The following is a 24,660-nucleotide window of genomic DNA, read 5'->3' as shown; positions in this document are numbered from 1 at the left end:
CTGTACGGCGGAAGTACGGTAAGGTAACGCCGGGTTGTCCCACTGGGCGCCGCCATGAGCGAGTGGAGGGGGAGCGGCCCATGGCGCTGCCGGTGGAGGAGTGGCGGCGGAGCGCTGCCCGGCGCTGGGCCGCACTGGAACCAGCGCTGAGGGAACGGCTGGCGGCGGCCCCGCTGGACGAAGCGCTACGGTTGGGCTGCGGCCTCTTTGGGTGAGCGGGATGGGAGAGGGAGCGGTGAGGTGGGCTTGGCTGTGGTGCTGATCGCCGTGTCCCGTAGGCCCGAGGAGGCGGCTTTACAGCGGCTGTGTCGCCGGGCACTCGCGGGCAAGGAGCCGGCGGCCGCTCGCTTCTACCGGGAGGAGGGAAACCGACGGTTCGGCCGCTGCTGCTACCGCGATGCCGTCCGGCTGTATTCGCAGGTAGGGGAGAGCGCTGGGGTGGGCCTGAAGTGAAGGGAGCCCTCCTTGTGAGGAGATCCACACAGCGGAGTTGTCAGCCCGCCCTGAGGGAGCTGCTCTGTGCCCTGCAGGCCGCGGCCTTCGAACCTCCCCGCAGCCCTGAGGTAGCCCTGTGCTTCGCCAACCGCTCTGCAGCCTTGTTTCACCTCGGGCACTTTGAGGTAAGTCAGGGCAGTGGCTGCCAGAGTGTGCCGCTGTGTAGTAAGGGTGGGGAACAGGGCAAAGAAGAGCCCAAGCAGATTCTGAGCTATTGCCTTGCAGTGTTTGCACACAGGGCTTCAGGTTGCCACTCCCACAAACCCTACGGTGATGTTTGGTTGTTAGAATGAAAGACTACGGATGGCCAACTGTATCCTGGGCTGCATCAGCAGAGGGGTGGCAGCGTTTTCATGTGGCCTTAAAAGTCCTTATCTTGGTTTCCAGGTTTGTTTGGAAGATATTGCCAGGGCTGAAAGTCATGGCTATCCAGACAGGCTGCTGCCCAAGGTCTTGCTGCGGAAGGCTGAATGCCTGCTGCGACTGGGGAGGTTACAGGATGCAACAGACACCCTCACTGCAGTGGAGAATAAAATGGCTGTAGATGGCGTTATGACTAATCCTATCCACCCTACGCTACTGAAAAAGTTAAGTCAACTGAAGACTGAAATACATAAGGAGAGCTGTCCAGAACCTGCACAAGAAGCACATGGTGATATTCAAAGGGAGTCAGAGATCTGGGAAGAGAATGGCAGTATCTCAGGTGCATCTTCATCTTTGAGCTTGAATTTCAATACAGAGAGAGGACGTCATTTGGTGGCCTCCCAGGACATCCTTCCAGGACAGAACCTATTGAAAGAGAAGGCTTTTGTCAGTGTGCTCTGCCCAGGTGAAGGGGATAGCCACCTTCTACAGGACAGCAGCGAAACAGTGTGGGATACTCGAGTCACTAATGCAGATCTTTATTGCCACCATTGTCTGAAGCAGCTCTTAGCCTCTGTGCCGTGCTGTGGGTGCAGTTATGCAAAGTACTGCAGCCAAAACTGTGCAGATGTGGCATGGGAGCAATACCACAGGACAGAATGCCCCTTGGGAGCACTGCTGCTTGTGCTAGGGGTCTTCTGCCATGTTGCCTTAAGGACTGTTCTACTGGCAGGGTTTTCAGAGGTTAGCAGGCTGGTGGAATGGTCTCATGATGACAGCAACAAGGACCTTTGTAGTGCTGAGGCAGGAGCTAAACATCCCAGCAAGGCACTGGATACAGGAGCTGGAACGAAAGGTATCCCTGGTTGTAATGATAATGGCCAGTACCAGAGCTCTTACCAAGCTGTGTTCAACCTTTTGCCACATGTTGAGAAGCATAGTCCTGAACATAAGTTCCTTTGCATGCTGAGTATTGTAGCTATATGCAAAAAATTGCAAGAAACTGGTCTAGAGTCTGCTGTTCTGAACAGGGAGTCATCTATAATGGGATCAGAACAAAAGACGTGTGGAAAAACATCTGATGAACTGTCTCCACAACTGATGATTATGGCAGAAGCAATGCTGAGGCATGTGCTGCAGCTGCAGTGTAATGCACAAGCGATCACTGTAATGCAGGAGTTAGGTAAGATAAAAAATTTAAGCTCTTCCTTGTTATTCGTCTCAGTTGTGTGAAGCAGAGTTGTAAAAAGCTTCTATTGCAGATGGGAATGAATTGTTGCATTCATTCTCAACGCAGGGGTTTTTCTCTGTCTTTAGAGTCTGGAGATGGTGCTGTTGTAAATAAGAAGCCTATGCGCCTGGCGACAGCCTTCTTTCCTGTCCTCAGCCTTCTGAACCATTCGTGTAGCCCCAATATCAGCGTGTCATTTAGTGGGACAGCTGCCACTGTCAGGGCATCACAGCCAATCCCAAACGGCCAGGAGATTTTCCATTGCTATGGTAAGTGTTCTCCTCTGCTTGGCATGCTTACTGATTGCTAATAATATCATAATTCCCAGTGTAATACTGCTAGAGTCTTCATTTATGCATGTGCCTTGGTCAAAGATATCAAACCAAGTATTTTTTATCTGCTGAACCCAACATGCTTTCATTCTCCAGTTCTGCACTATCCAAAAGATGTTGTATTTTGTCTCAGCTTTAACAAAGATAGATTTTAGCCTGAATTTCAGGAACTCTGCTTGTTCAGTGCTTTCTACCCTTGCTGTCCTTTTGCAGGGCCTCATCGGTGTAGAATGAGGGTTGCTGAGAGACAACAGCTCCTCAGTCAGTATTTCTTTGAGTGCCACTGTCAGGCATGCCTTGATGAGTTAGAGTCTGATGTCGAGAGCGTGTCCATGAGAAACTCATTCTGCTGCCCTAGCTGCCAGGCTTCAATGCAGGTAGTTCTTCGATGGTTATGATTGTTTAACCTTATCAGGATGTGTAATGTTTGGGCCTCTGGGAAAGTCAAGATTTAAAGGCCTGAGTTTATGACCTCTGCTGTGCAAGTAAAAACCCCTGCAGAGCAAAAGCAGTATTTCACCGTTCTTAACCAGTTTCCTTGCAGTGTTCTTGCTTTCAATCTTCCAGCATTATAGGGGAAATACTGCCCTTAACAGGGAGTTAAAATCCCTTTGAACTTGCAGAAGGAATCTGATAATATCGTGGGCATGGTTTGTGGGGAAGACGATATTTAGGAAAGAAAATAGATCCTGGAGTCTAGAGCACAAGGTGCTACCTGCAGGGTCTATGTGAGGTCAGAATCACACTATCTGCAGTTCACAAGATATAAATGGAAAATGAATGTAGTGTGTGTTAGGTGAGAAGTCAACAGAGTATGTATTTTGTATGAGCACTAGTTGTATACCTCTTGACCTTGCTTCAACCTAACCTACAGTGGTCCCAGACTGGGCCTGCATAGCAGTCATAGCTATTCCTGGAAGCTTCACCTAAAACCCAAGTAAGTTAGCAGCAGTTTACAAGCAAGCCACCTGGTTTCTCAGCTATATTTAGCATCTCTGTAGCATAATACAGAGGTATGGAGATGGTAAGCAAGTTTGAGTTGAATGTGAGCAAGAATGATCTCAGCGATGTTTTCACAGGGGGAAGAAATGCTTTGTTGTTCAAACAAAGCTTGTGCACTCTCAGTCAGCAGAGAAAGATTGTCACGGCGCTTACTGGACCTTCAGCTGCAAATGGAGAAAGCATTAGAGCTGCTAAGAGACAACAAGGCTGGTAAGGCTCAGCTTTCTGCTTTAAGGTCAGCAGCTCTTGGTGCACATCAGGAGGCTAGTTATAGCCATGAGATGGCACTGTTGCTTATGTAGTTGGACTCCGCTGGCGTGAAGCCTGATGTCCCTGGGGACTTGAGCTTTATTTTTTTTATACCCCTGATCCGGGTGTTAATCTAGGTCACACGTTGTTCCACAGTGACTAAAAGAACTCAGGATAACTTTGGAGTTATGCATTCTTGGGCCTCGGTTTCCTGGAGCGAGTCTGGCCAGCCCTGTGTTAAGAGTAAGCAGGGCTGCAGAGGAAGTAGATGTTGAATCCTAACCAAATCCAGATATAGTTGTGTAAGATGCAGAGATGACTGAGTTTATTACATGACTCATGGCAAGCTGGGGACTGGCCAGTAGGATGAATTTTTCATATTCTGTTTTATAGATGAAGCTATCAAAATGCTCTTGAAGTGTCAAATGGATGCTAGAAACTTCTTGTCACCAGAGCATTTGCTGATGGGAGAACTGGAGGACCATCTGGCACAGGTCTATGCTACACTTGGTACGGCATCGTCTTCTCACTCAAAATTGTCTTCAGCCTTCTGAACTCAGGGTTTAACTTGACTAGTGTTTTCCCTGACTCGCTTTTTCACTTTTCTACTACTCCATTTCTCCAGTTTTGACAGCAGAGCTCTCAGCAGGACTGCTTTTGCCAAAATTACATTCTTAGCAGCCAGTGACCAATAATGTGATCTCATGTTCTTGTAGTTTCCTTGTCCTGGTTTGGAGAATAGCAGCCTCCCAAGAATACTGTAGATACAGTTCACCATGTTTTGCATAATGCTGTAAAACTCTTTGCATGACAGTAGCTGTAAAAAGTAATTATTTATAGTTCTGTTTGTTTGTTTATTTTTCCATTAGGGAAGTGGCAAGAAGCAGCCAGACACTTGGAGAGGAGCATTCAGCTTGTGGAAATGCATCATGGGCCATCAAGTGTAGAAATGGGTCATGAACTTTTCAAACTGGCACAAATTCTCTTCAATGGGTAAATTTGCTTTCATTCTCTCTCCCATCCCTGCCCCTCATGTGTGTCCAACACAGCATTGTGGCAGTTAGCCCTTGGCATCTTGCAGGGACCTGGGCAGTTTGGCCCAGGTACAAAAGTTGCCCATTACTCAAGTGCAAGTCGATAGAACCTAATGGGGTTCACTTATGCTTCACTGGAACCATTCCTCAGCTTTTTATCTGTCTATTCTTTCTATTCCCTGACTTGTTTATTCCCTGGCCTATTTTACTCTGACAACCAGTCACCCCTGGTGTTTGCACTTCAATTGAACAATGTTGTTGACATATTTTCAAATAAGGAAATAAAATCTTGCTCTATTTTGGCCCTCCAGTTAATCTCCTGATTACTGCAAATCTTCTAACAACACATCCCTTTAACTGTCTGAATTTTAGCATGAGCTACAGTACAGAAGTGGGTACATATACTTAGAGATAATGTTTTAAGTCTTTACCCATTTCCTTTCCTTTTTTATTATTTTTGCCCATCCTCCCTTTGCAACTGAAACACTTGCTGTGTTTTTCCTGTTGCTGAAGGGTGGTGGATGGTGGGATTTATAGCCATGAACAGGGTGAGGTTTCTTGAGGAGAAGGTTTGAAGTTTGTGCAAGTTCAGGGAGCAGAATTAATTATTTTGTATACGCTTTCCTTATTTCAGACTTGCAGTTTCTGAAGCTCTGAGCACAATTCAAAGAGCAGAGGAGATTTTATCAGTGCACTGTGGTCCGCAGAGTACTCAGATCCAGGAACTACAAGAGATGAAGACCTGTCTGTTAGAGCTTCCCAGAAGCATCCTTCAGAGGACTTAATTTCCCTATCAAAGGAAGATTCAGTGTGATCTTTCATCAAAGCTAAGTTTCATGTGGTAAGGTTGTCATGTAGTACAAGCTGGAAAATTGTGTGTAACAATAACTCGAGTGAAATTTAAGATGCTTTTTAGAGATACAATTGTAAATAAAATGACCAGATCTAACATGAGGGGTCCGTGTGTGGTATAGTGGAAATAGATGCTGCTGTAGGATTTCTGCATGCAGGCGAGGTAAATGCTTGAGATGCTTATGTGTATGTGTGTTCCTAGAGATATGAACATCCCGTGTGTGGTATTCTGTTGGTCATGAACATTCAGTCATCCAGACCAAAGTGCCTTTTGCTTCTAATGCTACTGACTCACTTCCATTCTTGTCAGTACAAAACATAAATGGTTGAAATGGATGAGGCAGCTGGCTGGGAAGTGCAAACTCATGAGCTGTAAGAGAGGACACAGCAGAGCTTGGAGGGCGGGCTACAAGAGCAGATCCAGCAGTGATTAACAACTGGCTTCAGCTTGGTAGATAGGTTAGGGGAAAATAGTGTATACACTAGAGTAATGTTTGTATATAGGACAGAACTGCACTTGGAACCCATCTAGGGGAAAATGGGAGTGTGAAGGTATGTGACAGAACAGTCTTTCAAGGGAAAATACAGGGGCTTGTGGAGAGTAATAGCAAAAGCTCTTTTATTGCAGCATAAAGGCATAAGACTTGCAAGTTGTGTCTTTGTGCAGCAGAGCAGGGAGCCAGTATCTCCCCCAGTACCATCCTTTCCACTCGAGCACTACCACTGCAGATTACTATGAAGGAATCTAAACACTTCTGGGGTCCAGGATTTTGCAAATGAGGAGGAGGGTTCCAGTGGTATCATCTCGCAGCACAAGAAGAAATGGTCTGTCCACATGATACTCTATGGGGAAGGTCAGACGAGCAGCATTCACCCCAGGATTTGGTGTGGATTTTTCCCCGTCTTCGTTAAGCTCCAGGATTGCCTTGTGTTGCACATGAGATAGCTTAATAGGTTTGGCAGAAATCTTAGTAAAGTCAGGTGATGTGAAAAGTGACTGGAGCCCTGGAGGAAAGAAAGAAAATTCCATTAACCTAAAGCAGGTGGGAAAGCAGCACTGCTAATGCTGTGATCCAGGAGGACGTGGCTGTTCAGACAGAGCTTAATAGGAGTAACGGACAGAAGCTTACAACTCTTTGTACTATGCTTCTCCCTCTTAGAAACATTGTATGAGCTTGGCAGAAATATCTGATAAAGAGTTGAGGAGTCCTGGACTGAAGTGGTTTAGTTGTTGCTGAAATCTGCGCAGACTGAGAGTGGTACCAATTACCCACCAGCATCATATTCCCCTGTGAGCAGGAAGCAACTTGCCTACTGCTTTCAGACCTTACAGTCTGTAGAGAGAATGTGATGTACGTACTTGTCTCCTTTAGAGTGTTGCCAAGTGCCTCTTCGTAGTTCAGCTTCAGTTTGGGCAAGCTTAGCACAGCATGCACTGTCTTCAGCTCCCTGTCTACATCATGAACAAACTCAGAAGTGAGGCTTTCCTCAATCAGAGTCATATTCTGGGTCACCTTCGTAGGCAGGAAGAACATGGCGCTGACTCCTTCTGTCAGTGGCAGCTGGGCAATCTGGAAGACCAGTTATAAATAAGAAAGGGACATACCCCATGGACTGATACACCTTTTAGAACTCATACCACAGCAGAAGTTGAAAGAAGTAAAGATTGAAAAGTTATGTGTCCTGCCCCTCTTGCCCAGCTTTAAGTAGACCAATACAGGCTAGTAGGATCTGTGTATGGTTTAAATTCTGCACTGGTTATCACACAGTCAATGTAAAAGCAGAAAGAATATTCTAAGAATCAACAAAATGCCTTTCAAAATAGGGACTGCAAAACTAGCCTGATGGGTGGAGCAAGGCTGTCTTGTGGAATGGCTTAACAGCTAAGTGTAGCTGAGCCTGTTCCTCAGTAGGTTTAGTTCTTGTGCAATATTTGCTGTCTGACCTTGCAGTTGAGCTCTGAGTCAAAACCATATCGCAGTATGGCTTTGGGGTCTGACATCATGGACACTTTCACAGTTCTGTCCTCATCCAGATGGAAGTCCTTCAGGACAGTCCTCTTGGTGTCAAACTTGGTTTTCCAAGTCCCTGTTTTTTAAAAAAGATAAAATGAAAGATTTTCTGGAATGTTAAACTAGACTTATATCAGTGGCTGAGAAGTCCTGTGCTTTACCTATGATGTAGTATTTGTTCTTTAAAAGTTGAGGCACAAGTGAATGACAGAGATGGAAGTAGGCTGATTGAGCTTATTGATTTACTGCCATTCTTAGGCCCCTCCTTTTCATCTGAGAATTGACTAAATGGGAAATAAAAAATCAAGCCAGTGTATGGGTGGAGTAGCTGTTGGGAAGTTGATGCCTACTTATGTAATTACAAAACTATTTTAAAGGATAACAATTGTGTCAATGCACAGAAAGCACTCCTCTCTCCACCTCTGTTTTGCTCCTTGTCTCTAAGCAATAATTCTCTGGGACACAGGATTGTGAAGGTGCTGGCTTGGAGTGTGTTCTAGAACAGCTCTCCAGTATTTCCCTACATGCCTTCCACAGCAATAGTAAGGCTCAGCACAGCCTTACCCTAAATGTTAATACTCTGTCTTTTGCCACTGAGTTTTGTAAGCTTAAGCTTTCTCCTTTGGTCTGTTACTGCAAACAGGTCAAGATTCAGCTTTCCAAGATTAATAGTTCCTCCGCTGAGGACTAGTTCTGCTCAGGTAGAATGAATTTTTTTCTTGCTTATTAAAAATGTGTTCAGTCACTTTCTTCTTATATTCAGTACCTTGGCACTCTATTTTCACCGTTGGCAGTGAGGTCATTACCTCAAATATCTTCTAATGTGTGCTTAATCAACCTCTGTAACAAAGTGCACAGCATCCTTACCCTTGAAGTAAGCAGCCCCAGCAAGGAGAATACTGACATCTGTGGGCATTTCTTTCATGAACCTCAGGATCCTTCCCCTTGTCTGCTGCCGTACCCAGTTGTTGATTTCCTGAAGGTCTAACTGGGTATTGCCGCTTAGTGCCCTCAGACGCATTTTGTAGGACTTCTCTAGTTCGCTGTGGAAAGTAGATTTCACCCTCAGTCCTGGGAACCAAAAAGATTGATGTTGCAGTTAGCGCCCTTATCAAAACAATCTCAAGGCAGCAAATCACAATCTAAAGCACAGCAGCAGTTCTCTCATAAAACAGATCCGTGGCAGTGTGTATGCTGAAACCTGCCATGAAAAGGAATGACTGATGGTGCACGGAGGAAACTGAACCAAATCCTAAAACCAACCATGCTGGAGTATGGAATAACCCTCTACTGAAAAGTAGAGAAGAGAGATATGTATGAACAGAAGGCTTGGGTACAGCTATTCCTGCATCAGTCATCTTTCTCCAGCTTTCTGTATGAGCTCAGCTTACTTAACCTATTGCATTTTGGGAACTGGCTGGCTTCAAACGATAGCTGTTAGGTTTCTTTTCAGATGTTCACTGGGTATCTCCAATGTTTCTGCAAGGAACTAAACACAGAATACTGGCTGAATGCTGTCACCAAATAGGAAAATGTAATTTTCCTATCTGATAGTTAGCAGCATCTGCCAGGAAACCTAGAGTGAAAGCAGGATCCTTATAGTGAGTTTTTTCTAGGTCTTCTGCATGCTAGTTGCTCTCCCACCAGTATCTTTTGGTGCATGTTTGGTCTTCTCCTTTATTTGCATGTACATAAACTTTCCAAGGCTTTATCTGGAGCAGGAACACATTCCATGCACTGCCTGCATTGTGCCAGAGCCAAGCTGTCAGTGTAGCGTTACTTGTTCAATGTTTTCTACCTGCTGCTAGTTATGTAGGTAAATTCTGACAGAGGGGAAGGGACTTTTACTTTTCTCCACGATGATGCGGGAGGCACTTTTCAAGCTCTTCTTCACACTGGCCAGTAGGTCTTTGTAGGTGTTGTGGACCTCAGCTTTGTTAAGTAGGTCGTAGAAGAGGGCACGAGAAATCACATCTTCTGTTCGTTCTCCAGCCCCTGCCAACAAGAAGGACAACAGTACAAAGGATGGCCTGTCACGTCAAACAGCACATGAGGGAAAGGGGCAGGAACTCACCGAGTGAGAGACCAGAAAGAGCAGTAGCCAGGCTGAATGGAGACAGCAGCACGTTGGCAGTGGCTGTGCGGCTGGATTGCTGGCGGTACAGGTCATAGCCAAAGTTGGAGACTGCAGCTGCCAGCTTGTTTACAGGGGTCTTATAGAATGGATCTTCCTCTTCAACCTCACCAACAGCTCCATCAGTGGTGGGAGAGTTCTAGCAAGTACAGGGAGCACTCTGTTTAGACTTGCAGTTTGCAAGAACAGGTACAGTTACGATAAGCATTTCAAAGGCAAACAGTATCTTCAGATACTCTCTTGTAATCCACAGAAGTATTAGTTTGATCTTACCGATACAGAGTGTAGGAATAGTGACTTCACTTTAAAGTGTCCAAATAAAGCTTAAGGCGGTGCTCAGGTTGGAATCCACTGTATCTGCCTCACAGTCATCTCCTGATGTAAGCACTGTGGCTTTAACTACGTAAAGCAGTAGTTAGTCTCATTATGTTGCTAAATGAAAGCCTAGTTAATTTAGGAGGAGGGTGCTTAATCCTTCCCTAAGACTTTCTAAAATTAAATCATCTTCTCCAAGTATCTCTCCCTCATTCTCTGTTGCTGTCTTCTACTTACCTGCCCAGTAGGTGAATTCTGGGATTTACTTGGGATGGTTAGAAGACCCAGGAGAAGGAGAACTGCTGCAATCTGCATGCCTGAACCTAGAGTCAGAACATGACAGTTAGTTTGAGTAACTGAGAGGAATGCATCTCCACCACTACTGACTGCTGTATCTCGTTGTGACAGGAGCTGTGATGACATGCTGCTGCTTGTCCTTCTTGATCGTGCAATGATCATCTTTTTGATGCTGATCTTTGCTGGGTTTTCTTCTCCTCTAGCTTGAAGTATTCAGCCAGTCTTGGCTCCAGGGACTTCCAAACTGGGCAAGCACTCATGCCTGGGTGTGCCTGAACACATAAGCAGATGTGTGTGGCCCAAACCACACTGATGCTGTCAGCTACTGAGTGCCAGGGTCCAGAAAAGCAATAAATCATAACTTCTCTTTTCTAGGCTAAAAATTAAACACATCAGAATGTATAGAAGCTAGCAAATCCATACTGTTAAATGGGGCAGAAGACCAAAACTGACTGCCCGCTGTTTTGGTAAACAAGTTCCTACCTCAGGCAGTAATTTATCACGATTCCTGTGTCTGCAAGTACTCGGAAGGCTATAAAGCTAGGGCTATACAAGTCCTTCACTTCTTATTTGCAGTGGGATAAAAGGCCAAGAAAAGCTTTCTTAAACAACAGTGAAGAAAAGGGCTGTGAGCAAATACCTAATGTGCAGCCAGATCTAGAGAACAGGTGAAAGTCAGAGCTTGGCTTATTCAGCATTTTAGAGGTGAGAGAGAAGTACCCAACTATCCAAAGCTGGTAAGTTTGTTCCTTCTGTAGAACCCGCTTTTAATGACTCTACTGTTGGCATATGTGACTCTTCCAGCCCGATCTATCTGGTGCAAAGGGCAGTGTGTAAGCCACGGTTTCACTGTGGGTGCAGAGCTACAGCAGAAGTGTCATGCCTCCAGAACAGACGCCACTGTGGCTGGTCTAAAGTGATATTTATACAGATTCCCAGAAATTAAAGGAAGAGAGTTGTGTTTAACTAACCCCTGTGATCCAGGCATCCAGTGAAGCAGCAGAAAGAACATGTGTTTCAGATTAACTGCAGCTATAAAGGAAATGCGCCTACTGGTAGAAATACAACTTAAAGCCACGTGGCTACAACAGCCACAGGTCAGGACCTGGTCTGATCAAGCAGAGGCTTTCCATCAGTGAAAGGCAATTCACTGCTGCTCTTTCCTGCCAAAATCCTTTTCTTCTGGAGGTAGTTCTGCCTTGGAGAGAACCGTATCACAGTGGAGGTCATAAGTTTTCACATATGTTTAGACAGCGTAACATAGAAGTAGTACTTTCTTCTCCCTGCGCTCTTGTATCTTGTGGCCTCTTGCTATACCAGCTGTTGAGTAGATGAGATTTTTCTGGTGCGGGAAATGCAACTCTATCAAGAGGATTTACTATGCTGGAAGAAACCAACGTATTTGGTAGTGTGATAGTGGGTACAGTGTTGGGATTGCTTGTATTGTTGCAGAGTTCTAAAATGAACAGGCACCATGCTGAAACAGAGAAGCCCTGCGTGCATCTAAGAGCAGGTCACAGCCAGGGCTCTGTGAGGATGTCTGCACCAAGCAGTCCTCGCATGCTGAGCAGGAGAGGTTTGGCACAGTCCGGTCTGGAGATGAAGGTTTTCCATAGATGATACTCAACACAATCCCTGCTTCCAACTATACTGAGCTCCTGGGAGTACAGCAGCAAAGATTGGTTCTGCAGATTTGTATTGTTTTTGCCAGTACTGTCACCAGCTTCATATTTCTCAGACACTGCCAAAAAACAATTTCCATTTTAGAAAGACAAAGCCTTTTTGCTCTTGAATTGGTCTGAACATCTGGATTCTATTTGCATGTCCTTTAGCACGCAGCCAGAAATGCAGAGAGAGAGAAGAATTTGGTGGAGCAAAGGTGGGATGGTTTCAGGAGTGCTATTAAAATCTGTAGCTGCCTTTGGAAAGAAGAGAAGGAGCAACAGCATGCAGCGTGTAGTGTCACAGTACTAAAGATACAGAAAGAAAGTGTTGATTAATGAGCTAAGGAGGAACTTTGTGCAGGGCAGTTGTCTATCTGTGAAGGCCTGCAGGTGCCGAGTGAAATGTTTTGCTTTCCTTCTATAGCGATACAAGTCTCAAATCATTTATAAATACTTCTGATTTTAGGGGTCCTATGAAACAGCACTGATGAGTTCAGACCGCTCTCTGTGATTGCTCCACCCCTCAGCACTGACTACTTCTGAAGCATCGTGCAACCGCTAGATCTAGAGGATTTGACTCCCACCAAAACTGTCACCTTTGCAAAAAGTAAAAGCCTCATCCCAGCTGCAACACAGGTACTAGCAGGGCAGAAAAGGGAGGAAAAAAGGAGTCCCAATCCCTGAGCACACCTCTGCTCCAGAAGCACAGTGGTGCCCAAGGATGCTGCTGGCTCCCAACCCTTGGTGATGCTGCTCACCTGATGGGAGTGCCGCTCTTTGACACCTGTACCCCACGACCCACCCAGAAGCCCCCAGCCTCATCCTTGTGCCCTCTGCTTCCTTGGCTGCTGGCTGCTGAGGTGGGCAGCACTTGCAGCCTCCGCTGCCCCTTACCTTGGGCTCCTCTCGGCCGCCACTGCTGCAGGATCCCAGCGAGTGTGAGCCGGGGACAGTGCAGGCTCAGTGCAGCCACATCTGCTTTTTGCTGCCTCCCCAGCCCAGCCTTCAGCAGGCTTCAGGTTACAGCTTCCCAGAGCGCTCTTAAAGTGCTCTGCTCCCATTTTCTTTTGCTGCGATCCTCTTGCAAAACTTTCCAAAGCAAATGTGCCTTCTGTGATAAGGGCTTTCTAACAGCTGAAACGTGGGACTGAGCCAAGTGTTCAGCCTGTTCTTCCCTGCAGTGTTTGAGCAAGCCTTTTATTCCCTCACTTCTGCCCCGTGTCACATGAGGGAATTTCTTCTCTCTGTTCACACAGTATTGTTTAAAGATTTAATGGAGAGGCTTGTGAAGGGGAAGCAGGATTCATCTGCAGCTTAAAGCAGTTAAGGGGAAGATGTTCAGAAGTGATTCTACACAGTGATAGCTGCTGGTGAAGAAGTTATTAGTGTACGTGTCTGAGAGTTTTATGGCCAAAAAAAGAGAAGTCTTGGTTTAAAAGATAATGAAGAGAATGTTGTAGGAGCTCATAGAGTGATAAGTGATTAGGAGGCAGAGGTCATCATTTGTCATAATAGAAGAGTCATGGGGAGCACTCATCAGTATCAGTATAGTTTTACTGAGGGTTTTTTTTCCTGAAGTATTAAACTGTAAAACTCATTGCACCTCGATATTGAAGAAGATGAAAGATAAGTGGATTTTTAAAGAGAAAATGATAAATTAATGGACAACAGGTTCATTTAGGTCTAACAATGGTCATCATGTTCAGCAGCTGGGAGACACAATGAGAGAACAGTTGGTTTTCTGTCCTGAGTTCTTCTTTCTTGGTTTTATTCCTCAGTCATTTGTTCCTAGCTGCTAGGAGAGATTGACATGAACCTGCCTGATCCAGTACAGCTGTTTGTATGCTTGGAAATGCTGAAAGTAAATTGTGCAGTAATGTCCGTATCCCTAGTCTGGGTTTGTACTGGGACATGCTTTGGGCTGCCAGCCCTGCTGCCAGGAGGTAACAAGGAGTTACTCATGGATGCTTGCATTGGCCTTGTGTAGTCCCTTGGATAAGAGGAAAGGATGGTTTCAGAGGAGCAGTAGCAGCTGTTTTTGCAAGTGGGAAAAGCAAATCAAGGAGCTTGCTTTGTGATTAGTCAGTGCTTCAAAGGTGACCCTTCCTGACATGAAGAGCAACAGCTCTGCTTCTTGGCTTGTTCAGTGAGAAGTCATCAGCAGAGATGTTTGTACTTGTTAGACTTCCATCGTCTGCTGGAAAAATGCGAGTGTGAGCTGTGGAGATAAGTTCTGATGTTGTTTGTCACTTCTGGATACAAAAATGGTATTAAAATTCATTTTATTGGAAGAACATAGAGAATTTTTTTTGTATCTTGTCTGTATCTTCAAATGAAAGCCCTTCTTTTTAAATAAAATCTTGGTGTAAAACAGTTTAAATTGGAGTAGCGATTGCATAGAATGTTATAGCCTGAAGCAAGCTTTATTCCTGCAGGTAGAACAAGCATATCCCTGAAGTAGTGTGTTTGTTAATCCCCTGATTCTCATTACACGAGTATCAGTTCTGTTAAATCAATAGAAATAATATTTTGCTGTAGGTTGTTTTGGATTCGAGAGAGCAGGCAACATGCTGTCAGAACAGTGCTGTGGAAGCTCTGATATTGATATGAATTTGGTTTAGTAAGAGAAAAAAATGTATAATATTAAAGATGTTCAGGCTTATTTGGTATTCTCAGCCAGTGGTGCAGGTGAGTTATGGAGCAGATGCTCTATGCTAGTCGCGTTGTTTCAGAACAGAGCTCAGTCAACATGAAGGCTTAGCAAAGCGAAGTGGAAATTCCTGAGTGGAGACATTAATATTACTTTGCATTTTACAAACTGCCTCTTCTGCAGAGTCAGTGGAGTCTTAAGGTTGGTGTAACCGATCATTTGTGCACCGAAGCACAGTCATGGGAGGCTGCTCTGCTGACAAATAAGATGAAATTAATAGTTTGACAAGAATAGCTTGGAGGAGGAGGAATGGCAGAAAGAAGGAAGATAGGAAATAAGAACCAAAGCTGTTCAGGAACCTGAGAATGAGAGGGTAGAAAAGCCTTATAGAAGAAAGGGAATTGGAGGGCAGAGTTGTGTAAGGGAGGGCTTGCACTTTTGCACAGGTCACAGTGCAACAGAGTGGAATGACATTGCATTAGGAAAGAGAGACATACCCAAGGCATGGGATGGTATTTCTGAATGTTAGAGATGAATCTGTATAAATAAATGAGCTGAAGTGTACCCTGTGGGCTACAGCTACGCCTCTAGAGTAGGGCTAGATTCTTGTGGGTTTACTTGTTGGAATTATGTGGCCCCATAATTACACCCTCATTTTGAAGGGGACGTGTCATCGCATTGGTCACAGGGGTGGCCATTATCTTTAGCCATTTTCCCTCTTTTAGACTACAAGAAATGTGTAATTGCAGCTTTGAGTCAGTACTTTTTTATTCCCCAAAGTCTCCCGCGTCCCTGAAATTCATGGTTAGTGAGTCAGTCCTTCCCTTATTCCAGCAGATGGTGCAGACTATTCAGGGACGGAGGCTCCCAGAAGCATTCTGCTCCTTCCTTTGAGGGAAGGCAGACTTCCCGAGATAGGAAAACTGAGCCAGAAGGATGATCCTTGTGCTTTGTAACCACTATTTCACAAAAACAGAGCACCATACTTCTTATCCAGAGGCTGAAGGAGCTTGGAAGCAGAATCTGCTATGGACAAGCATTGTGTTATATATAAATAACTGCAAGTTGGCAGGCAAGGGTGAGTTGGTTGAACATTTTCAAGTGGTAATGGGTAGCTCTGTGGGGTGGAGGGTTCCCAATAATTGTACATGGTAGGTTGCTCCAGCTGTGCACAGCTACGTTAGAACAAAAAGTCAGGGAGCTATGCCTTGATTCAAGGAATTCTGCCCAATTCACAGTGCCAGCTCTAAACAAGTGAGTCAAACACACTCTGCAAGTGAGCCAGCAGTTACTAGACTCATCTTTGGACAGTCTTTACTGATTAGCAATTGTATATCATAGTCCCCCTTATCCTCTGTGATAAAGCATAGCAAAGAGCAGCTCCTTTGCAAGGGCCCCTCCTAACGTTGTATCTTTCATGCCCAGACTGTTTTTTTCCTCCTAATCTTTGCAATTATTCAAGTTGCTTGCCTGTTTCCTTTCCCTGTTGAGTCTTTCAATGCAACACCATAAGCAAATGCGTTCTGCTTTACTCTTTTATTATTCTGCCAACATAAAAATTACTAAAAAATGCTTTACAAAATAAACCTTGAAAAATCCAGCATTACTCAAGAACCTAGAATTATTTTTCAGGAACAGGACTGGAGATAAAGGGACTGAGTCCCTCACTGCAGACCCTCCCACAGCAGATCCTAATAGCCAAGGAGTGGGAAAAGACAGTGTCTGAGAAGAGCTTGTGCCTGAAGTGGCTCTGACTCATCCCAGAGAAGACAACTGGTTACTAGTCCACTTGATTTAGAGGTCATTTCCTAGGTGGGTACAAACAGACAGTTTATAGAGGAACACTGTGAGGAAGGCATGTTCACAGGAACCAAGGAAGGAAGAGCCATATTAATATTTCTGGCTGCTGTCCAAGCTGCCAGATGCTAATGATGATTTCAGGCTATGCTGGACTCTAATAAGAGCTTAATAAAGACTCTAATAAGAGTCTGGGGACACAGAAATCTCCCTTTCAGGACTGAGAGGCAGAGCAAGGTTTTCAGGGTCAGTAGAGGGGAGCTCCAGCCAAGAAAAGCTCGTCAGGGCTGGAATGGGATATCCCAGGACTGGTCTGTAGGGATCTGGAAAGGAAAACAAGCAAGGAATTGCCTTCCTTGGCCACAAAGGGAGATCACCAGTGGTAGGAAGCCTCTCTCAGCTGGTCCAGAAGGTCAAGTGGCAGTCCCAGAACACAGGTTTTGCTTCTTGCTTATTTGGGCATGGGGTACTCATTGTCATCTGTTGCATCAGCCAAGTCCCGTAACTCTTTCCTCTGGGGAGCAGCATTGGGGTTAGGGTTCTTTACACTGCCTATAAAAAGAGGGATGCCTATTTCTTCTTCAAATATGATGAAGATAAATGGCCGGTCTAAGCTGAAGGCTGAGAGCGAGCGTGATATCATGACACCTGAAGCAGCAGAGGCTTCCACCCCATCTTCTTTAAGCTCCATGGTAGACTGATGCTGTATACTGGATACAAAGAGGGGCTCATCTGAGATCTTCTGGAGATTTGGGCTTACAAACAGCTCCTGGAGGCCTGCGGAGAAATGAGTTAAATTCAACCTTTACCACCAGCTCTGATTCTTGTCAAAGCTGGCTGAAGAAAGCAGCTCCCTCATCTGCTGTTCCATGCATTGTTACGTGTTATTATTTCAAAAGAAAGTGAATCCTATTTATTCTCATATTGAGACTCAGGGCACGGTGTTTTGTTTCAGTACGCTCTCAGTGCCAGGTTTTGTGATCTACATTTTCTCTTGACAGTTTTTATGCTCTGGATCCATTTTCAGTTAGGAAAGAAAAGGAGATGAGTTGACACATGGCAGGAAGTTGGTCTTGGCTACGAATAGGAGAAGCTTGTAAAGATGGGAAGGAAGTGAACGTTGCCTTCCCTGTAGTATCATCTCGTTGGAGCAAAACATTTGGTGCTAGGCAAGCAAAGAGTAAGGAGGAGGAGAGGAGTAAGGAGTGTGAAGGGGTTTTGATGTTATCTGGAGCAAGCTGTGAGGCACAGCTTTCGAAACAAGGATGGCAATTTTTAGTGTTAGTGAACATATGCCATGGAGATTGATCGGATTCACTTATTCTTACCCATGTGACTGAGAACACTGTTGAGTTCCAGGTGGTAATCCAGTTTTATTTTGGGTATCTTCACTGTGGTGGGCACCTCTTTGGGGAAAAGCTGGCATAGTTGTCCATAAGGGAAGTTCTCCAGCACATGAGAGGTATTCCAAGTGTATTGGTTTGGTACAATGACCACAAAACTCATGTTACCCTTAAAGGGAAACTTGACTACCTGGAAATAAAACCAACCAAGAAGAATTTATGGAAGAGGAAGGAAAGACCAGAAAGTGATGCTTTAAATTCTCTCTTTTTCTGATTTATCTACAGAGCCAGCCTAGACATAGGACAGAAAGAGCAGCCGGGAATGTGCCCAATTTCTTTGGTGGGGGGGCAGGGAGGTTTGGTGGAATAACAGCATCAGATTTTAGTCTTTGGCCACAGACTGGTAAGGAGGGAACACACGATAGGATGGAAGCTCACAGACACTGTAGCCGTACTTTTAGATGCATCCTGTAGGATTCCAACAGTACGTTGCTTAGGGGAATTCCTTTCATTATTTCCTCATTCATTTTTAATTCAGAGCTTTAAAACTCCATTAGTTCTCATTTAATGGGAATATCTGTTTGTGGCTTTTTACCCCAAAAACTGAAAGCAGAAATTCAACGTTCTTACTGGAAGCAATTACAAAGGCTACTTATCAAAATGTTCCCTGTGCTGTCCTTGTTAAAAAGTACTTGTTTTTTGGAAAGAATAGCTGGAGACAGTGAAATAAAATAGCAAGAGGAAATTCCAGTCAAAACCTGGATGCACCTGAATGTCCTGAGACTCCAGACTAAACCAGCTCAAGGGGTACCGCTGGGCTTTCATCATCTCAACCGAGACCACAAAGTCATCGTCGAGGTGGAACACATCTGGTGCGGTGAAGCTTGCATCAAATTTATTCTTCCAAAACCCTGTCAAAATTCAAGTTGAGAATCCAGTGAAGTTTCCTTTCGGGTAGGAAAACAGGACCTACAAACTGCTCAGCTGACACTCTTCCCTGTCATGAGTTCTCAGCAAGTGGCCAGGCACATAGGAATGCAGTGAAGGCAGTACCAAGGCTGAAAGAACCCCAGCAGCTGGAAACCCTTATCTTCCAGAGAGATTATGGAATAACAAAACGAACTGGGATTAATCCTGGCACCTCAACATGGGAGATGACCGAAGGCTATGGAGATAAGCAATGTATGTTTAAGTGCTTTGAAAAAATGAGAAGTGTCGCCTTTGTGCTGTGTACAGTGAAACGGTGCTCCAAAACCAAGCAAAAACATTGGCAGATTTACCGTGGAAGTGTTTTGGCCTCTGTTTTGATGTACAGCCCTGAGGAAGTTAAAAGGGGAAGATGCACCCAACCACCATCTGGAGTCAGAAATCCACAGAAGCTGCCTCTGAGCTGGTTGGTTGGTTGGTGCACAGTGTGTTGCATGTGACCTGGTTTGGTTAAGTTGAGCAGTGATGCGCTGCTGTCTGGGATCCTGAACCAGGATGCAAAAAATACCACGGGTTCCACCTGCTGTATTCTGGCTCTGCAGTCAAGTAACATTTTTAGCACTTGTGAAACAGTTGGGGATCATTACTGTAAAGAAATCAAAGTAAGAGGAACAGCAGATGAACAAGAAAAGAACAAGCAGATTGACTATCAGGAAGCAACGAAAGGAGATGCCATTCAGCTGCAACGTTGGCAGAAAGCAATAGTAGATTTCTAACTATTCCTCAAGATGATCAGGCTTGAGAACTAAGACCTGTGGAGCTCACCATGGAAATGGATTGCATTGAGCAAGAGCATCACTGTGTCTCCGGGGAGCTGCTGTAGGAAGGTGGGTATTTGCCCATTAGTTGCCTCCTTTACCCACTTGTTTATGGCCGTGAGGTCATCCTCACTGCTCCCAGAAAGGGTCACAGGCTTTGCCCCATAGAATTTCTCTGACTCCTCCAGGAACTTCTCTTTGACCTCAAATCCTGGCAGAGAGAAAGAATTGCATACAAAGTCACAAGACCTTCTAAAAATGCACTCAGTAAGCCAGGCACTGACATGCCACTGCCCAGGGAAAGCACCCAGGGAAAAGGAAGACAGCTCCCCGGGATGGCATTGCTCTCTGTCACCAAGACTTTTGTCCTGCATTACTATGGCTGCCCTGTGCCAGCCCTCACCTTTCTGCAGGTACACACGTGATGCAAGGCTGAGCATGGCTCCTGCCAGCCTCCTGCGAAGGCTTCTTAGTATGTGGTGGAGACACGGCATGGATTCCAGGTGCATCGCCTCCAGCAGGTGCTTCTCTGTCTCATTTGCTGCTCCTAAAGCAAAGTCAAATCCCTGTTAGTTCATGCCTATGTAGTGGAAAACAGGGACGTTACTTTGACTGCTTCATTCTAAAAACATACTGTGTTGTGCAAGAGATTAGAGAAATCTGAGAGTAGGAGCCTTCTGAGGGCAGCTTCAATTGTAATAGTGCCTAATTAAAGCTGCAAGAACAAGATTAAGTGGAAGGTGACGTATTTAATCTTTGCATTTTGCACATTGGTTTCCAGTGCCTCCATCCAGGAGGGAGGGAGGGCTTCAGGGAAGGGCAGAAACAAGTGCTGTTACAGTGAGTAAGTTACCTAGTGCCAGGTTAGACAGGGCAAGGGCAATGCTGAGGGGAGACAGGATCACGTTGTTCCCGTTGGACTCTCGCTGGACCTCACTCAGGAGATCAATGCTGAATCTCATCAGCCCATTTGCCAGCTTCTGGCTTTTCTTCCAAGTTAAGTCACAGCTTTTCTCTTCATCCTCTCCCTCTTCTGAAGAGAAGGTTTTCCCAGAGGGTTCCTGTTCATGACAGCTGACAGCCCCAGCTGTGGCTTTATCTCCTGGGCTCTCCTCATCCCCAGTTTCAGATGATGTGATGGAAGGTGATGTCCCATAGGTCTCCCAGGTATCTGCCAGCTTTGCATTCGTCAGGCTTGGGATGGCTCCTGGCAGAGCAAACTCTTCATCTCCACCACTCTTCAGGTTCTGGGGAGAAATGAGAAGGATATAGCGCTGGGAAAGCAGGAGTCTTATCTCCTTAATAAGTTTGACCATATAACTAAACAGGTTGAGAAAATAACATCTCTGCTCTCCTGTATTTGCTTCAATTTGCCTTTTAGCCCTGGTGTTAAAAGCACCTTGACAGCTTTGGAAAACCACATCTTTTATGCCAGGAAAATGGACTTGAATGAGGGTTCCTTCTCTCCTGCCCTCAGCACCCACTCCAGGCCGTGGGGACAAGAGCCACCACCTGCTCAGCGCTTGTCCTATGCTTCACTGTTTATAGATCCATCATCCTCAACCTTGATCTCACCTTCTCACATATTTCGGGACTGCAGATCTGCCTCATGCACTGGTCAGCACCCTGTGCTGCTGTCACAGCCTTGATCCATTTTGGCTCAGATCCTCCTCCAGGCATCTGTCTCTTCTTGACTCGTCTGGTTTATTCCGTCCCTTTTCTCTCCAGATTCCTCATTTTCCAGTTGTCTAAGCTTTAGCCCATAGCGCTGCTGCTGCTGTCCTCACATTCGCATGCCCTTAAACACATGCTTTTTTTTCCCCTCAGATCTCTCTGTTCCCACCAGTATCCGGATGACTTTCCCCTGCTGCACTATCAGAGCCAGTCACAACGGGTAGCATTAGCTATGAGTCTTCCTCCCTCTCGCCTTCCTTTCTAGCTAATTTCTTTGTCTTCCCTTATCAGAAGTGAAATAATTCACTTACCCATCCCCGTGCAGTCAGCCACTGGCATTTACTCCATGTGCTGCCCAGCTGCCTAGTCTGGAGCTTCCAACACAAAGGAGCAGAGCAGCAGTGGGTGAGGCAGGAAGAGAAGTCCGCACAAAATGGACTTTCTTACTGCACTGACACTGCTCAATTGCACTGCAATTGCTTGGGCTCATCCTGGAAAACCACTGCAAGTATCACAGTAGAACAGCAAGTCCTTTGGATGGAACCGGTCATTGCTTACCTTCAGATCCACAGCTTTGTCTAAGGAGAGATGCTGTTGCTCAATAGCGTGTGCCAAAGGAAGCTGGAAAGAAAAACAAAGTCAGCTTTCAAATATTTCCTTTGAATTTCCAGAGCCAGCTGACTCTGCCCTCACTCCTAACACATTCCCCTGGGGTCAGGTCAAAGACTGGCACCAGCCCAGCTGCAGCAGTCCTGAGGTGCTATAGGAACACGAGGGCAAGATTTAGGATGCAGAAATGGAGACCGTGGTGTCCACTGACGGGACGTGGAAATGAGCAGGAGCTGGGGGAGGCTGCAAGCACCGTGTTTGTTTAGGAGCAGACTGGATCAGGAGGGTACAAAATAATGCATTCTGTAGACAGTTTTGCAATCTCGGATCTGACAGGGATCCGGGTTTAAAACAGTGAGAGAAAAAAAAAAAGCTGTTACTAAAACAATGTCCTGCTAAACTCTGAATGTCACGGTCACTACAAACAATTGAAGCCAAGTTTCCAAAGATTTTCTGCAGGAATCCACTTGGGTAATGGAGATATTTACAGTAATTATAGATGGGAAAAGCTGAGGCACAAGCTTACCCCACAGCAGAGGAGCAATCTCCTCTACCACTCAGCAGAAGCACTGGGCAGTGTTTGCCCAGCAGGCTGGAGCATGGCTTCTCTGCCCTTGTCCTTGCCCTGTGCTGAGTGGGAGAGAACCCCAGGACAGCTGGAAGGGAACAACTTACCCTTGGATGACTGTGCAGAGCAGATAGGGAGAGCAGCAACAGACCCCAGAGCAACGCCATGTTTCTGGAACAGAAGGACCAGCCGAGAGAGGAGTTATTTCCAGCTACCTGGCAGCAGCAAGCTGAGCCTAGTCAGGTCTACAGGGAGAAAATTATCAACCTGGCCAAACAGGTTGGCGCAGGAGCTTGCAGAAAGCAATAAGGAGAGGAACAATGCTGCACAGAAACAACACAGGACTGCTGGGTCCAACGCCAAGGCAGCGAAATCAGAGAGGAACAGGGACCTGCACCAGAGCAGAGCTGTAACCACAGCCGGACTCTTTACATGACCCTCTTCTACTTGGAACCTGTGCTTCTGACCCCAACACCCTCATTCATCTGGATTGCGAATGGTATTTCCCTAATCAGTCTTACACACACTGTGCATGTGGGAGAAGACAAGAGCCTCTGCTCCTTCCCTATGCAAACCACTGAGGTGTGGGCACAGCATCATCTTGGCTGTGCCCAGCTCTTGAGAGAAGAGCTACTGACCTGCTTCAGCAAGTGCTGCCTGGAAGGGGCTTTGCAGGTAGAAAGCACGATACCAGAGGGATTTAACAGCAATTAGTCCTGGAATAGAAAGTCCTCCCCTTCCCAGCACTTGCCTTCCCCTTTGGCTGGCAAACCCAGCCTCTCCCACCCCCACGTTCCAGTTCCAGTGTGGGACAGTGGGAGCTTCCAGGGCAATCAATGAAACCCCACCCACTCCCTGGCCACAGCTTCGACCAACTACTTTTCCTGCTCAAGCAGAAATAACCCATCTTCTCCTTAACATAAACACTACATGCCAAAACCCAGGCGTCGGCATGGCTGCCATCCACTTAACTCCTGGGGCTGCTTTTCGCTCCTGGAGCAGCCCCAGCTTCAACCCAGAACAAACTGGGCTGTGACTATTTGCCCAGCAGAACAAGCAGAACTCGAGACCATTTCATTCCCCCTTTACCCAAAATCCTGCTGCCATAACTCCCTCCAAACACCCCTATCCCCCCCCATGGTGCCAAACCTTTAACTCTCCACCAAGTTCGCTCTCTCCCTGACTTAACTAATGCACATTGGAAGAGCCCCCCCATTTACCATCAAATTCTCCTTCATTTCTCCTTACCTGTGGCTGTTGGTGTCCACGTTGGAGCTGGCACCTGTGTTAGCCCAACCAACAGCTCTGCATGGGGCACAGCCTCTTGCCCAGCCCAGTCCTCCTACCCGCCGACCTTCGGCACCACCCCCTGTTTGGGAATTTGGCAGGCAAATATTGACTTACAGCATCCTGTTAAACATTTGTTTGGAGCAGGAGAGGGAGTTTGTGGTGTATTTGGGGACGGGGAGACACTTAATGATGCTGTCATTTCAAGGCAATGATAACTTTGAGTTTACCAGCTCTGAATCGCGTTTGTGCTGATGGGAAATGCCAGCTGTTCCTAGCAGCAGCTCTGCTTTCCACATACTTCCCGTGCTGGGAATGCAGCCTTTTATTCATAACTCCAGTGCAAATCTAGGGCTTGGTATTTACTGCCACAGGGCTCTCTAGTTTTGGAATTTTCATTGCAGAAAGCCTCGGATGCTTCCTCCTTCTGGCCCCGATGCTGCAGCAAACATGAGTCTCTGTGTTCAGCAGATGGTGGGTGCCCAGAGCCCTGCAGCAGCGCACCCAGGCAGCACGTATGGGCATCTGAAAGCAGCTGGTGCCTCCCCAGGGCACAGCAAGGAACCAGGGGCCCACAGCACCACTCTGGTAAGGAGAAAAAGTCTAAGGGATAGGCAGAACTCCAGCAGGGCTATCCAGGAGTATGTGGGTTTGTGCTGTATGCAGCAAAAACAGCAATCCATTCCCAGCATGGGATATGGCCCTGGCCATGTCCTCGGTGCGATGGGAGACCCTAAGGAGGATTGCAGCACTTGCAGTGATCCTTTTCTTGCAATAGGTTCATGGTTTCCAAACACCCCAAGCAGTGGGAAGGAATGGAAAGTACAGATCTGTGTTCCGCAACCAGAAACTACTCCAGGATGTAGCACTGCAACATGGAGAGCTACTTCCCTTTGGAAAGCAGATCGTTTGCAGCAGGAAATCCTACCTTACATCCATGGCATCTTCACAGCATCCCCCCCTCCTCCAGGAACGCAAGTGATGCCTGAATGCAGAGCTTTAGCATT

The 24,660-nt window shown here is 46.1% G+C and overlaps 3 protein-coding genes across 7 annotated transcripts; 1 reads left to right on the top strand and 2 right to left on the bottom strand.

Annotated features, from left to right (window-relative positions):
* Window positions 1–12: 12 nt before the first annotated feature.
* Window positions 13–12,504, top strand: SMYD4 (SET and MYND domain containing 4). 2 transcript variants are annotated; one of them, XR_011905608.1, is made up of 11 exons: window positions 13–211; window positions 279–420; window positions 531–620; window positions 883–2,041; window positions 2,176–2,358; window positions 2,635–2,798; window positions 3,501–3,633; window positions 4,066–4,182; window positions 4,542–4,665; window positions 5,341–5,547; window positions 12,447–12,504. XR_011905608.1 is itself a non-coding variant. In XM_072353379.1 (10 exons), exons 1-10 carry the CDS (start codon window positions 81–83, stop codon window positions 5,489–5,491), a joined length of 2,394 nt encoding a protein of 797 aa, XP_072209480.1. In that variant the 5' UTR covers window positions 13–80; the 3' UTR covers window positions 5,492–5,659. The 2 variants fall into 2 exon arrangements, 1 of the variants encoding a protein (XP_072209480.1); XM_072353379.1 differs by lacking the exon at window positions 12,447–12,504 and having other exon boundaries at window positions 5,341–5,659.
* SERPINF1 (serpin family F member 1) lies at window positions 6,154–13,010 on the bottom strand. The gene is made up of 8 exons (XM_072353382.1): window positions 12,875–13,010; window positions 10,257–10,342; window positions 9,645–9,843; window positions 9,419–9,565; window positions 8,438–8,641; window positions 7,504–7,646; window positions 6,919–7,129; window positions 6,154–6,563 (listed from the first exon to the last, which is right to left on the bottom strand). The coding sequence occupies exons 2-8, from the start codon at window positions 10,332–10,334 to the stop codon at window positions 6,304–6,306; spliced, it is 1,242 nt and encodes a 413-aa protein (XP_072209483.1). The 5' UTR covers window positions 10,335–10,342; window positions 12,875–13,010; the 3' UTR covers window positions 6,154–6,303.
* Window positions 13,011–15,399: 2,389 nt separating this feature from the next.
* SERPINF2 (serpin family F member 2) lies at window positions 15,400–24,655 on the bottom strand. 4 transcript variants are annotated; one of them, XM_072353481.1, is made up of 10 exons: window positions 24,582–24,655; window positions 23,615–23,735; window positions 22,474–22,537; window positions 21,748–21,810; window positions 20,369–20,762; window positions 19,919–20,062; window positions 19,523–19,726; window positions 18,539–18,681; window positions 17,756–17,960; window positions 15,400–17,204 (listed from the first exon to the last, which is right to left on the bottom strand). In XM_072353481.1, exons 3-10 carry the CDS (start codon window positions 22,531–22,533, stop codon window positions 16,879–16,881), a joined length of 1,539 nt encoding a protein of 512 aa, XP_072209582.1. In that variant the 5' UTR covers window positions 22,534–22,537; window positions 23,615–23,735; window positions 24,582–24,655; the 3' UTR covers window positions 15,400–16,878. The 4 variants fall into 4 exon arrangements, with proteins under 4 accessions (XP_072209582.1, XP_072209583.1, XP_072209584.1 ...); XM_072353482.1 differs by lacking the exon at window positions 24,582–24,655 and having other exon boundaries at window positions 23,615–23,740; XM_072353483.1 differs by lacking the exons at window positions 23,615–23,735; window positions 24,582–24,655 and adding an exon at window positions 23,005–23,101.
* Between the last annotated feature and the right edge of the window lie 5 nt (window positions 24,656–24,660).

The sequence above is a fragment of the Excalfactoria chinensis genome, chromosome 19 (assembly GCF_039878825.1).
Source record: "Excalfactoria chinensis isolate bCotChi1 chromosome 19, bCotChi1.hap2, whole genome shotgun sequence".
NCBI lineage: Eukaryota > Metazoa > Chordata > Aves > Galliformes > Phasianidae > Excalfactoria > Excalfactoria chinensis.
The sequence above is the reverse complement of the archived record's forward strand: the minus strand, read 5'-3'. Positions and strand labels throughout refer to the sequence as shown.